Below are 15,692 nucleotides of genomic sequence, written 5' to 3' on the forward strand. Positions count from 1 at the left end.
CAAACAGAGGATATAAGAGTGCCCTTTGTTTTCTGTTGGTTTCTCTCACTTCCTCACTCTATCTTACCATGTCTGTAACACCCGAGTCTGCAGCCCCCCCTTTGTATGTGTGTGTATGTGTGTGTGTGTGTACATGCACAGGGAATGCCGTCGTGCCTCAGCGCCCGGGGCTGGAGGAGGAGGAGGAGGAGAAGGAGGAGGAGTTTCTACCTCAGAGAGCTGAATTCCTGCCTCACAACCGGCCAATGGGAAGCTTTGTTGCGGCCGACCAAAAACCGCGGGACCAGGCCGGGCCTCACCACCACACGCCAGCTTTAAAGCATTAGCTGAAGTTTGCTGGGCACTTACATGTAACCTTCCACAGCGACGCAGACAGTCAGAACTACTTTATCGATTCGTTCGCACTGGAGTTTGGCATTCACATTTCAGCTTGTGAATCTTGACGCAACGGCTGAAATACATATTTATGTTTATTACCAATGCAGGAGTTGAGATTTACTTGATTTATGGCACAAGAACCCAAATCCACCAGACACTGACATGTCTTTAGGTATCCAATCAACAAAAAGGATTCTACAAAGACCGAGGTCACAACACACAAAGCTGCGCCGGTGGGCTGAAGCAGGAAAAGCCCGAGCTGAGACGTTCCTCTGTTTCTTCCCACGTCTCTCCCTTTCTCTCCTTCCTGTTAAAGAACAGCACTCTCAGGTTTCTGCTCCTGTCCTTGGACGGACATTTGTCAAGCAGGGCATTTGTCCACAGACGTGACATTTACCCCTTCCTCCCCCTCCTCCTCCTCCTCCTGTTATACGCAAGTTTTCTCCTGGCCACTCCGACTTCTTACCTTACTATTCTCACTACATCTGCTCACACTGAAGCCTTACAGCGGAGTACAGGCTAAAATAAACTCCTGAATAACTGAGCTGTGATGTGGTGACATGTACACACACCAGATTTAATTATTAGTACTTTCTTAGCCAATCACTCAGTAGACTAACAGCATATCAACAGGATGTTTTCTATACTGGCCAACTTTTACATCCATAAATTGAACAATCTAGAATATTAACTACACATCATTAAAAAAGCAAAAACAAAACAAGGATGTGTTCCCCTTCATTGTAAATTTATTGAGTCCTGGCTCGGTTCCCGCTCGAATCCAGTAAATGTAAAATGATACAAATTGTTCTGGTGCAGGGGCAGTCTGCGACATTTCCGAAGATGGGATAAACATGTCCATCTATTGCTTTCATATGTTTCCTGTATCTTTGGCATTCAGCACGACCATGGGATTGTCTTTGTTTGTGGTGCACAAAAAAAATAAATCTGGTGATGAGAGCTCTTGGATGGATCCTGGCTGATAATTGCTGCCTTTGTTTTTAAAGAGCAGCTCAATGACTTCCAAATGTCCAGAATGGGTTTATGACTATTAGCGGAGCTTTTTAGCCGCGTGCTTCTGCTGCGAAGCAAAGTGCACTTCTACTTTACGCGGCAGTTAAATGTGGTGAGCATGGATGACCACAGGTGTGTGTAGCGGGAGCGCAACAAAGCTTGGAAGCTCTTTTAACAGCACGATGAAAAGGTTAAAACAAGTTTTGAATTTATTTATTTTTTTACTAACCAATTGCATATCAAGACGACAATGTAATACAGACCCTTGTTCACTACATTTCCTCAAGCAGTGCTTACCAGTCTGGGGTTTTGCACCCAGGTGGCGATGGGGTTATGTGCCAGAGATCATGAGGGGCCCGAGGCTTTGCCCGCTCCAAGTTTTTCAAAATTAGATTGGAACATGTCCAAGAAAAGACATGTTGTAGGCTATAGCGCAGACCTGAGAAACTTCCCAGTGATTCGTATCTTGATTTTGCAAGTTACGGGAGTTGGTGTGTCCACCAGTGTTTGGCTTTACTGTAATATTAACCAAATGGAACAGGAGGTCTTCAGCCGGGGTGCAAAAACACTAATCCAACAAAGTACTTCTATTTTGGTATTTATTATTAGAGAACAAGTTGGATTGCAATTCTGGGTGACTCGAAATTATTAAACTACCGAGTCCCAGGAGACTATGGACTGGGGGTCGTGACACCCTGGAGGCCGACATTGTCATTATTGTCCATCTACTCGCACATGTGCAGAGGAACTATTTAATAATGCCCTGGTGCACATGTGCAGTATCAGCGTTTCAGACTGAGTAAGAGCGTTTTCAAAAGCTGGAGCATTTTTAAAAAGTCCCACCTTGGGAGCCGCTTTCCAAAAAGTAGCATTTGTAGTAAATCTAAGCACCGTTGTCGTGTAGGCGGACAGGCAAAAAAAAGGAACGAAAAGTTTTCCCAATTTTACTCGAAAACGCTGATGTGGAGTTATCACCACTTGGCTCTGTCATGAAACCATAAAGCGACTTGAGTTAAGAGACGATCAACTCTCATGACAGTCATGAATCCAAGCTGCTTTGAGCCGCTTGTTTTTCTTATCTAAAAAAAAAAACTACATTTAAATACAGAAACCTGGTCGTCTGGTGTTTTAAAGCCGAGTGTTTAAGTCAAAGTTTGACTAAGATTTAATCCTTCAACAAACAATTACCAGGAAAATCACTGCGGGGAAAAAAAAAGGAAGAGGCGCTGAAATGGGAAAGATGAAGAGCTGAAAGCTGAAGTGACACAGTGGGTGGATGCATTGCTATGTAGGCTATAGAGTTACACAGGGACGAAAAGTGATGCAATGAAGTTCAGTCCTACACACAACTGTGACACACCTCTCCTTTTATCTCCACTCTGTTTGTCTCCCTCTAATCCCTCATCCCCTGTCAGTCTGTTTATGTTCCTCAGTCAATTTTCCGTGTGTTTGTTTCCAAGAACGTGTGAAAAGTTAAGAGCATGAACAGTGGAGATTAGGGTTCAGCCTGCATGTTGACTTAGTCTGTGCATAGAACTCCTTTCTGCATTTATTTGACGATGAAACCTTGCATTAAAAGGAGAAATCTTCAGATTTCAAACATTGTGAGATTGACAGAAAAGAAAGTGGAGATAAGGGAAATGGAGAGCAGCATACCTGCAGGAAAGAAAGCAGAGAGAGTCGATGCGACAAAAGACCTGAACCTTCAATGACAACAGCATGAAACAACACTGTTTACCGACAGTCCGCTTCGAGAATGTCTCCTGCTTTCGCTCTAGAGAGCTGAAATACAAAAAAAAATAAAGCTTGCATTGTGACATAACTTGACGTATAAACAAAAAGACATTGCTCGTTCGATATGATAAAGACAGTTTGTTTGTTTTTCTCAGTTTTTTCATCAGTTCGAATCTGCATGATTTCCTCTGGAAAAGAACATGCATCTCAACTTAACGTACATAAATAATACATACATAGCTGATCAGACAGGAACGTCCGCATCTGACATTTTAGAGACAAAAGCCACTTGTGTGCAGCGCGTAGGGTCAAACTACTGCCATGCCGACCACGCCAGCAAGTGCTTTTTGTGGAAAGTTTCCAAGGGGAATTCAACTCATAAAAGGCTAAAAGTGGGGCAACTGGGAGGGGACGGCGGGGGGATAGTGGTTTGGCATACATACAACATAATGGCCACACTCATATACAGGCACTGATCACAACTCATTTACAACTTGTTCTCTGTAGGATTTCTGTCTTCATTGGTAACAATCGAGTAGTAAAAGCTGATGTACATGGAGCAATGTGCCAGTTGAGGGAGTCGTGAAGTTCTCACTATCCACCAACTGCGTCATCCAAATGTTGTTTGCTGGCAATCCCGTAGCTCCATCCACCACCCGACCTCCCCCATATGAGCGCATTGTCGACTTTGCTTTGATCTGATAATGTAAGACACTGCTATGCTGAGAGGATTAGTTCAACTAGTGAAATCCTCAATAGCTGCTCTACTTCTCTGAAGGATTCAAGAAAAAGAAGCAACAGAACCTTGTCAAATTCATCTCAGGCCCATCTATTCATCTTTGATCCCAGCTTTTGTCCCAAGTTAGGGCTGCAGAGTTTATCCCCGCAAATTCTATTTTGATAGAAATTTGCAATCATTGGGATTAAGATTGCGTCCTACTGCTGTTTTCAATCCGTCCGCCGGACCGTCAATCTTAAGTCCATAGTTGTTACAGCAGATTCCAGATGACACTGAAGAAAGAGCGAGGTGCCCTCTTGGCAAATGCCAAGAGAAACGGACAATTACTATCAATTCCATTTGCACTCCCTCTTAGAAGCTAAGTTGTGTCACAAATTAACTGAGGATGCAGGAGTTTGGATTGACAAAAGAAGCCAGACTACCTGAGAAAACCCCCACAGGCACAGGGAGAACATGCAGAGAAACTCCTGGTAGCCATCTTTAGGTTCTAGAAACTTTTCATCATCCAGTTCAGCATCCAGTCCAACTCAATATTATATTTTAACTGATTTATTGTATACAGTGACCTTGGGTGTCCTGAAACACGCTGATAAGATGTATTGTTAGTTTTATTAACCATTTTCCGAGACAGTAAATCACTAACAAACTCCTCCCAGTATCTTGCATATTCACGAACAAATGCACATTAAATGGGTATTGTGTGTCATTTTGCATGTATATTAGACATGATCCTCTGGATCCTATGTTTTCAGATCACCTTGTACACGTCTGTGGGCATACAATCACATTTAGGCTACTTTTTGATCAAGCAAACCTTAAGTAGAACCAACCATTTGTGCTTAAGGATTTACTTTAATTATGTGGTGGCAGAATTGTGAAGAGCAGTGTGTAAAAACTCTTTCTTCAAAGTAACTTAAATTTTCAATGCATGACAGTTATTCATTATTCCTGTGTTTGATGGCACTGAGTAATTCATATTGCATATATCTTTGATTGTGTGTGATTGCAATGCAGAGGTCCTGTAAGCATTATAAGAATGATTTATCGGTGCAAAGTTCTATTATTGCAATTTCTAAACATCAAATGGGTTTGGGAGTTAGGGTTATAAGATTTAATCTTGTGAGTGGGAATAAAATACTTAACAGAACTGGTCAATCGCAAATGATTCAGATGATTAAAAAGACAGACACCATCCCTCTATCACTTAAAAAAATGTTATCGTCACACTCTCTATTCATCAGTCAATCTTTTCCTCCTTTCCTCATGAATACAAAATACAATTCAAAACACCAATTGGGACCCATGGCAGCTTTGCATACGACATATTTGGTTCCCTCTTATTATTCTAAGTTGATTGTGATTTACATATGATGGTAAAAATGAGGAGCAGCATTGTTTGATTGAGAAACTTGCAGTTCCTTGTTACTGCTACTCCTCCATAGATCCACTTTCAGGCTCAGATAACTCAATTTTCCCCCAGCAAGCCTGCTGCTGGAATACTCTGGTGGATTATGACAGATCTGTAACAGAGTTTGCCACATAAACAATGACGAACGATAAACAAAGCACTGATTAAAATCAGCTCATCTCGCGGCGATAGCATCCTACTTTGATTAGAATCTGATTGGAAAGAACGGGCTTACACTCGCTATGCCATGCATCCCTCTCCTTGACGTCTGCAGTTAGCTTTCCCGTCACATGCCCCGGTCAATATTTCCCATCTCTCCTTTTCCTTTTGCTCATTCTAGCTCAGCTCTCGGTCCTCCTGGCACTCGCTGCATTGACACAACATTTATAGGGACGGGGGAAAGAGCACATTTCCCCGCAATGAATTTGTTGTGAGCATGTAATTAGCTTCAGGACCGCGCTTGGCTCATTTCCTGCTCCTCGCTGTCGTATTCATTGTGGACGAGGCACATTTCACACTTCGACAGCGAAACATATAACGCACACATAGAACATAGCACACGCAGAACATAGCACACACAGAGGCAGTGGTGCACACGGCCGTGCAAACTGGCTTAACATCCACAGAAAAGGCGGAATCTAAAGTTCCATTCAAATTTTCTCCAACACTCCACTGTTTCGCAAACTCTTTCTATACACACTGGCGTTTTAATGTGTCTTCACCCCCTCCCCACCTCTTGCCCCCTGCTCCCCACCATGCCACCGCTCGGTTGACTGACGGTCTCCCATCGGGGAGGCTCGCCGGCAAATGGGGCCAAATGGAGCCGAGCCACTGTTGCTGCTGGCCACCGGTCAGCTCGCTGAGGTTATTGCTTAGCTCTGCTCATACTGTGTTACTTATATCTGCCATCACACCACTAGTTTTGAGTGTTTGATGAACTTTTCATGTGTCAGGAAACTTTACTGCTATGGATCAGCATCCTAATTCCTCACCAATACTTACACACAAAAAAAGCAGATCTGTTTTTACAATTGCATAAATTTAAAATAAAAGTGAGCCAAACTGTGAGAGAGAACTGGAGTCAGTGAAAGACTTCTGCTCAGATGTCAAGAAGTTTAAGGAAAAGGTTGCATCACTCTGAATATTGCCGACTCGTTTGGAGTATTGTGATTATACACTGAAAACCCAAGATTCCGCTTTTTCTGTTTTGTTTATTAATAGTAACGTACAACTGATTTTTCAGAGGTTAAATGAAAAGCAGAGACGGCTCGAGAGAAGCAAGACTGAATGTTTTTTGTTGTTGTTGTTTGCCAAATGCTTTATTGTGGTTCTCTACCATAAACAGGCAAATTACACACTGTAGCAGACAAATAAACAGAGGCTGACATGTTTGTGGCATGTTGTTCTCCAAATCTTTCCTTTGCAACAGCAGAGCGTTGGAACTTTCAAAAGACAATGCAGTGATTCAGAAGTCATCTATTTTCTATTTTTGTCTCTTTTACATACAAAATTAATCATTTGGAGCTGTCACTTGTGAATTATTGACATGCCAAAGAATACTTTTGCAACTGGAAGTGTGGAAACATTAACAAAAAAGCCTCTTCGGCAGGTATATGCATTTATTTATATGGATTGAAGCAATCAATTTAATGCTATTTGCTTCAATTAATCTTCTGTTGAACTTTCATTCAATTCATGTCACAATCTTTATACATTGATTTATATTTATAAAACTGATGAGGTTCAAAACAGAATGAAACATTGCCTTTGTTATTTTACATTTTATCTTTAATTTAATTCTTAAATATAGTCTAATGCAGTTTAACTTTATCTGTCATTTGCTGTTTACTTGTATTCTACTCATATTTAGTATTTCCTTTTTCCTCACCTGCTTTGTCTCATTGTAATTTTATTTATAAACGTGTACTAACATTCATGAAATGTGCTATGTGAAATAAAAACAGTCAAATAAATAAAGATCATTTTCATACTGACGCATCCTCCTGCTGTGATGATCACTGGTAGCAGGGCACCAAAAGGCAACAAAGAACACATATGGAGCCGACTGCTAAAGCCTTATTTAGAAGTGATGAGAAATACATTTATCAAAACATGAAGTGTCAACACAAACGTGTCCCTGACCTCTTTGAAGGACCATCTGGTCAAGTTTGGAACAAATAGCTTCGCACGGCTTTGAAACAGAAGCGACTGAGGTGAGCTCCCCTCTTCTGTCCCCTACTGTCCGCGTGTGTTTTCAAGGGTCTTTTTGTTTCCAGCCTTTTCATTATCAATTTATTTTTAAAATGTAGTTCTATTATGCAAATAGCAATAGCAATCCTCTTGTGTACTTGCAAGGCCAGAAATGTGTGTTTGTGTGTGTGTGTCTGTCTGTGGGTGTGTGTGTGTGATTTTCTCTATACTGAGAAACGTTTACAGCTTTCCTCACAGATAAAGTCAAATATAAGTGTGGAAGTGAAATCCCATCACCAGCAGCCACTTGAGATTAATTTTAAAGCCAAGTGTGAAATGCAAACTGCTGAATGTAAACACAATCTGAATGTGAAAGATAGAGGGTCTGAAAGACTTTCTCTATGAGGCATGTGGTTTGATACGAGTGGGAGCTAGAAATAATTAAGTCAAATATGTGCATTTAAAAGGTGAGCCACCAAATATGACTAATCCAGCAATCTGCCATAACCTCTGAGAGTACCACTAAAGTGATAGTAGTAGAGTAATAGTACTTAGCGCACCCCCCAAGGGGGGTAAGTTTTGTCCATCGCCAGTTCCAACGGAAAGGTCAAAAGCATTGAAAACAATGTAGTTAGCATGCCAGGCCACTAGTTGGCACTGTTGGTTGTTTTTGTAATAAAACCACACACATGCATGCAGAGAACAATACGCTATAAACATTAAAAACGGTGAGTACAGACGATGAAGTTGGCTTTCTATTATGGGGGACTCCCAACTACAAAACTACCAAGTCGCTGAAGACTATGGGAGTCATGATACTCTGAAGGTATGTAGGAGTGTTTCAGAAAAGTTGTGCTTTCTCCCGTTTTGACCGAGTCGCAATCAGAGCGTTTTCGAGAAATTCCACCTTAGGGAGCCGTTCTCAAAAAAAGTTGTGTTTTTAGTGGCTTCAAGCACCGTTGTCGTGGAAACGGACACCCAAAACATAACGAGACTTCTGTTTTTACTTGAAAACCTTTAGTGTGTAAACAGGGCATCAGTCTGTTTCCTGTTTTATTTGGACGTCTCCCGAGCCGGGAAATGTTTCACCTGTGCTTGAGTGTGCAATCGTCTTCACCTGGCGATAGCTGTATACGCTGGGTTCACTTTTGTGTTACATTGCTAGTTTATCGGTGTCATTCAGGCAATCTCTTCCGAGCTCCACGCTTCTGCCCAGCTTTTGATCCGGCTACGATTCTTCCCAGCCCTCGAGTGAATAAAAGATATTGACCTCTGCCTACTCCCTGACACCCTAGTCACTGGTTCCAACTCTCATCTGCAATTAACTTCACGTCCCCTTTATTATCTCTATAATAAAGGGAACTCTTGTCTTGTCACCTTCTGTGTCGTTGTGTGTTTTGAGTCATGACACTTTCATGCACACCAATCGTGAGTCCTGAAATGTACTTGCATACCATTTGGAGCAACTTTTTGTTCAGTGTTTTGCTTATGGTCACATTTGGAGAAGGCGAAATAGGGGATCGAATCATCGTCTCTTTAATTGGAAGCCAACACACTCAATCAACTGCATGGTAGCCAGCCGTAACAAGCTTTGATTACATTACAACTTCCTATCCCAGAGGGAGAAAAATACAGCTGGTCGCTTGTGATTTTAACGCCAACCATTAATGTGAAATCTGGTACATATCGATGCCTCAGACTCATTTTAAAAATTGTCTTAATGGGTCAGGCTCAGTGAGAGAATGGTCAGATATGTGCTACCTGCTCTCCTATTGCATAACAAGGAGGCATTAGTTTTAATGGTAGCAACAATTCAGACAATTGTTTACCATCATGACATGAGGCAAAAGTGTCATTGTGAAATGTGAACAAACGTTCTAGACTATTTTACTTCTTAAAGGAGCTGTAATCAATATTTTCTTAGCATAAAGCATCAGAAAACAGTGTGAAAACAATGTGAGAATATGACTAGTGACAGAGCATGCAGAGGGAGGCGAAATGAATATCTGACTCTGCACTTTCCCTTGATTTCACAGAGCTTTAAAGCTGCCTATCAAAATACAGCTGACGGCAAGACTTGATGAAAAAGTAGAGAGTGGAAAAAAAAAAGATATTAAATTGAATCAAGTCTAAAACTTGGGAACTATTGAGAGGCAGTCTGAGACTGTGAAATGGTCCTTTAAAGAGAAATACAAGTGACCCCGCCTCTCTAAAACGTCTTTTATAACACATGTTTGAGGGTTTCAGCCTGGATATGTTTCCCAAAAATGCAAGTACTTCATGCACACGCGCACACACACAAAGAACACATCATCCTCAAAACACCAACAGTTTGCTGATGGACAGAGGACAGTCTAAGTATCGTGGTTTTAATCAGTGTCTCAACCTTCTCGACAACAATTGTCTGCCAAGGCTGCAAACTCCTCCTGTACATCAGAAACAACTTGAAATGGCCATGTGGTCTGGTGCAAGATAGCGTTTCCTGGCTTAAAAGCTGGATTACAACTTCTGAGCAGACAGCCCAGCTCCTATATTTACATCACGCTGTACCACCCGATGTCGAGTCTGACCACCGCTGGTTTAAGCACATGACAACACAAGCAAGAATTAATCTTTTATGCAAAGCCCGACATTCTACATGGCAAAGCCCCGCAGCACTTTCACCTCATAACACTGCCGTTTCATCAGGATAATATGCTGGAATTCAAGAATTGTAGTCAAGAGACATGAATTCACTTCACAAATGAAAAGTGAGAGAAAGAAAATGACGTATTATTTTTTGTCCTCCCCAAAAAAGCATTAAGAAATCTTAGCTGGTTTAATCCTCTTGTCTAATAAAAGTTCCATCTGAAAAAAGAAGGAAAAAAAACACACACACACACACACACACACACACACACACACACACACACACACACACACACACACACACACACACACACACACACACACACACACACACACACACACACACACACACACACACACACACACACACACACACACAGTCCCCTCTAGTCCATGAGCAGGCATTCAACCTTTCCCATCGAGGACAAAAACATGCAGACCTATTTACATGTCAATGAAGGCCGTGGATAAGCACTTGCCCTGCCTCTTCCCACTTTCCTGCCCAAAACCTCCACTCATCTCTGCATACTCCTGTAAACTACAATGGTAAATGTAATAATCGTGATATCTAATAGAGATATGGTTGCCGGGAAAGAGGTGAATGTGTGGTGGGACTTTTGCCGTAAGAAGACTTCTTTTGCTGCACAGCTGTACCACAACCAGCCCTGCCAAATAATTCTGGATGCCCCAAGCTGATCCCATAAACCAGTATCAAGGTCAACCTGGACAAACTCTAATGAATTATTGAGCTCCGTCCGGTGTTGATCCTTTCCGAATAGAAATACCGATATATACTGAGAGATAGAGAGAGAGAGATAGAGAGAAAGAGGAAGATGCACTGCACATTTTTCCATTGGAAAACATTAAAATTAAGGGCATGTATGAAAGGGTGAATGGACAACTCGTCCACGGACAAATCGTCCACAACAATTTTTTTCAGCATTATTGATTTGAAGGATTAGATTTCAAAGTATATTTGACACATTTGGAAGGATTATTAAGTATATCTGACACAAAAACCTAAGCAGTGGCTGATTTTGCTATGGGCTGGCTCGCATCCATGTGCTTTGGTAAGTTGTACTTCGGTATAGTGAACCCTCTTATTGGATTTTGTATCACCAGAAACTAAAAAGAAGTGAGCTTAAATGACCAAAATGTACTTTATCAACCCTTGTAATATTAATATAGATAACCTTGTGGGAAATTATGTCTTTTAATCATCAGTAAGTGTAGCTGAGGATCATAAAAAACTAGATGCAGTCACAGTATCTGTGCTATAATCAGTGATGAAACCAGACTGCAGATGAAACTATGCTTCATATGCCAAATACACAAAGTTATGAGATATTCACATCGATAGAACAGTACAGGAAGGACCTGCTTTAGTAACAAACAACCATAATGATGTGTGAGAGAGTGAAAATTGATGCCTGCAAGCCTTAATAAGCTCGTCTTTCAACCTGCAAGCCTGAGGTGTAATCCAATGATATCAGATTATTGCCCTTTCTACTGTCACTTTTCTATTTATATCGGACCTTTAGATGAGTTCCTCAGACAGAGTTTATTACTGCAAGCGGCTGACATTTTACTTTAGGTGAGTTTACTGTGAAGGTGAGAATAAAGGCTGAATGTTCTCACTTATTCGGGTCAGATTATTATCATGTCTCCGGAGATGGATAAATAAAAAAAACGGAAAAGTTTTGACTTTCCCACTTTTCTGTGCCTTTTTTCTTTGTCTCTCCTTCTCTGGGATGGCAGTCGGCCCAGTGCATAAAGCAAATGTGGCTTAGACGCTGGCAAGGAGAAACTACGGTCTCTTGGAAATATGCTCTGTGTTGACTCATTCTGTTAACCACATTCTTCATCAGCAACACAGCAGAGTCCTTCCCGTTGGCCATGAAGACAAAACATCGCCTTTTCTAGCCCAGTTAATAATACACCACTTCTTCTGCCTTTCAACTATCTAGTTTAGACTCTAACATTCGGAGTGTTGGAAGAAAAAAGGGAAGAGGGGAAAAAAAAAGAGAGAGAGAGAGAGGCAGCGGAAAATGAGGGGGAAGCGAAAGAGTGAGCACTCACTGGCCTACAGTGCAGTCTGGATCCCCCTGGATTTATTTGTGTACATAACTCTTTCTCTTTCTGTCTCTCCCCCTCCGTCTCCCACTTTCATTCTTTCGTTCTGCTCTCTATCGCGAACGCAAACACCCACATGGTGCAACCACTAAACAGTCTGCAAATACACAAGACCCCGCGGAACCGTCAATTCATCTGGCTGCATTTTGAGCAGAAACGGTACACCCACGGCCCTCGCATATGCCACAGTTAATTATTCTATTCAAAGACCGAGAGGAAGGCTTTCAGCTCTGAAGCTCGCGCCGAACACAGCCAGAAAACTGAAGACAAGCTGGAACCTGGAGAGATTCCGCTCGGCGTTGCAGTTTTCAACTCGCTCGGCCTCTGTAAAGCGAAAACTTTATAACCCTGTTAAAGGAATGAGGAGCGGGTCATTAAAAGAGAAACAGTTGATTCCTCACAATTGCCATGTAACACCCTTCACCCTTTTAACCTCCCACCCAACAGACTGAAGTCCTATTCATGACTGACCACAGAGGCCCCAGTCAATAGCCTGGGAGCCAAATGGAGAGCCTTGTCGTAATAACAAGCCAACGGTAAAAACCATGTGACCCGACTCCCTTGTTCACTTAAGACTCATTTCAACTTTTTCCACTAGTATCACTCTCATCATGTCCCCGTCTCTTCCTCCGCTGCTCCCGATTCGTACTCACCATGCTGTGCCTCTGGATGGGTGCTGGTGTCGGGGTCCATGTTAAATTCGCAGGGTAATGAGCGCCCAGATCAACACACCCATGTCCCGAGGCAAAGTCAACTCGACGGCCGAACTGAAGCTACTGAAAGTACAACTGCTGTTTTATCTCCTCCCGCTCCCGTCCCTGCTCCGCCGTGCTTCTCTCCAGTCAGAGCTGCTGGCTCGGGTCCGGCCCCTGCAGCCTGCCAGCTCAGCTCAGACTTCCACCGCTGTGTTACATCTGTCTCGCTGAGCCACTCTCTGGAGAGCAGGGAGCGAGAGAGAGAGAGAGAGAGAGAGAGAGAGAGAGAGAGAGAGAGAGAGAGAGAGAGAGAGAGAGAGAGAGAGAGAGAGAGATTGGGAGGGAGGAGAGAGAGAGAGAGAGAGAGAGAGAGATTGGGAGGGAGGAGAGAGAGAGAGAGAGAGAGAGAGAGAGATTGGGAGGGAGGAGAGAGAGAGAGAGAGAGAGAGAGAGAGAGAGAGAGAGAGAGAGAGAGAGAGAGAGAGAGAGAGAGAGAGCAGCATACTGTATGGGTGGAGGGGGTTGTGTGGCAGCACTGAATGTTTCCACTTTGATCAATTTTACACTCTCAGCTCATTTTTTTTCTCTCATCACACAGAGAACCTAATAATGTCAGAATTAAAAAAAAAAATTAAAAATAAAATAGTAATGCAGCCAACATCGTGAGAAACACAAGGAGCAGAAATGATGCCGTATTCCCACAGTAAACACTTCCTTTTAATCCAGTTTGACATTTTTAACGTCGGAACAAAAATATAAACAATCCCCCCAACAAACTTTAGAAGACTTTCCTGTTGTAGTTTAACTTTCATAACTTCTACATCAACGCTTTCTGCAAAACTAAAAAAAAATATTCACAGGATAAGTGTGGACCTATTTTTTACCGGCTGAGAACTAATGATCACTTTCAATCTTTTGTCATTCCCACTGTCCTTTTCGTTTGCTTACAGCAGGGGCAGTTCAGGGGCCACATACATCCCAACATCATCCTGAGTGGGCTGGACTGGTAAAACAGAGCCATAATAACCTTTAAATTTAAACTTTAAAGCTTTTACTATGTTGTTGCGTCGAGTATATGATTGGAAAAAGTCTATGATTTTGCTATATGTTTCACAATTAGTACGGAAAATTACTGCAATCTCAACAGCAAGTCAATATTAATGATACTTTCGGGTGCAAAAATCTGTGAAATGTCCAATAAACACCTATAACTGTTGCATTTTGTGGCCTTTTGCATGCATGTTTTTACAAAATCACGTTGACAGATTTAAAGACTTGATTAATCGTTTCCTGGGCCGAATTGGAGCCTGTTGCACGGCCTTATGTTTGACACTCCTGGTTTCGAGGTTTTCGGTGTGTGTGGCATTCAGACTCACGCCGGAGTTCATGTGGAAGTAGACCTGCAGAGACCTGCTCCTCAAAGGGTCTTGGGGTCCTTATTTAGACAGCAGTGTTTACACCTCCACAAATGAAAGGCACAGAAGGAGCAGAGTTCATCCCAGTTCAAATAAAACCACAACAGGTGTAATTACTGAGTCCTGTTATCATAGGTTTATTGTTGATTATAAGAAATGTATGAAATTGAGAAAAACATTTCTTTAATGGGTCAATATCAGGTTATTCATACAATTTTTGTGATTCTTGTGAGATAATAGTTGCTAATTATGCAAGTATTTTCACATTGAAACTCAAACAGGTTTAGTATAATGATAAAATAGAGATTTCTTTCAATATCCATTACATTTCAAAGACGACCAGTTGAGATTACATTAGAAAACTGAGAGTAACACAGTACAGGATTCCGAAACTACACTGCTAATTCATTGTTTTGTCCATTTTAAAGGCTTTTGGGCAGGTTGGCTACCTTAAACGCTCCCAAGGTAGGAATCAGCTTTCATTTAGCCTGGAATGAGCTCGGGGTTATTGCATGATACCGCATACCAAACCTCCTACAGCCTCAAGTTTATGAGCCAGCTGTGCCTCCTACAAACAAGATGGGCGGATTTGCATCTGTGAATAAATACGTGAACTTTTCAAATGAATTACCTCAGGTCAATGGAAATAAATTTGAGGAGTCAAAAAACAGAGATTACTAAAAGTACCTGCCTCTGCAGTGATCACTTTACACTGTCGCTTTACTGACTTTGATTAAAAAGAAAGCAGTGACTGCTGAATGAAGGACTATATTTTTGTCCTGCTTTCATCCATGCGCCACAGAAAAATTTAAATACCGTTGACTGAGCCAGTCAAACATCAGGTGTACGCATTGAAAATTTATTAAGTGATCATAACAGGATTACAAGACAGCAACAGGAGTCGGATGTTTTTAACAAACTGTTCAAAGGTTTTAAAATACTGCGTTTCAAGTCGTCTTGTATTTGGACCATTACAGTACTTTAAAATATACTTTGAGTTCATGCTGTAACTTCAGTTATTCATGTCTTTGATCCATTTTCCAGAGTGTGGAATACAGCTGATGCAACAGTTTCTCTATGTTGTTCGCAGACACATATTTTTAGTAAAAGTTGACCTCAACAGTTTTGCTGAATATTAACTGGCAGTGCTCCATCTCCATCCTCTAAATTAGGGATGTCAAACATACGACCCTAACTGGCCCGCCCGAGTCCGAGCCGGCCCACGGGAATCGAATGAAATTTGCCTCCTGTGAGAAATTATGACATTACCTGCAATACATCTATTTGACCAGCAGGGACACACAGGGCTTTGTATTATGTGACAAGTCAGTTCAGGTGATCAGGATGACGACACAGAT

The 15,692-nt window shown here is 41.8% G+C and overlaps 1 protein-coding gene across 3 annotated transcripts in view; it reads right to left on the bottom strand.

Annotated features, from left to right (window-relative positions):
- Positions 1-15,692, bottom strand: part of dab2ipb (DAB2 interacting protein b) — a 194,941-nt gene that overhangs the window by 147,684 nt on the left and 31,565 nt on the right. Inside the window, exon 1 of one of the 3 annotated variants that reach the window (XM_080477503.1) lies at positions 12,878-13,160. The exons of 1 other annotated variant lie outside the window; for it this stretch is intronic. In XM_080477503.1, the coding sequence (XP_080333629.1) occupies positions 12,878-12,917 (40 nt within the window). In that variant the 5' untranslated portion in view covers positions 12,918-13,160. Of the gene's footprint in view, positions 1-12,877; positions 13,161-15,692 lie in introns of those variants that run through there. One more of the 3 variants, XM_080477502.1, reaches the window with a different exon arrangement.

The sequence above is a fragment of the Lipophrys pholis genome (assembly GCF_963383615.2).
Source record: "Lipophrys pholis genome assembly, chromosome: 12".
NCBI lineage: Eukaryota > Metazoa > Chordata > Actinopteri > Blenniiformes > Blenniidae > Lipophrys > Lipophrys pholis.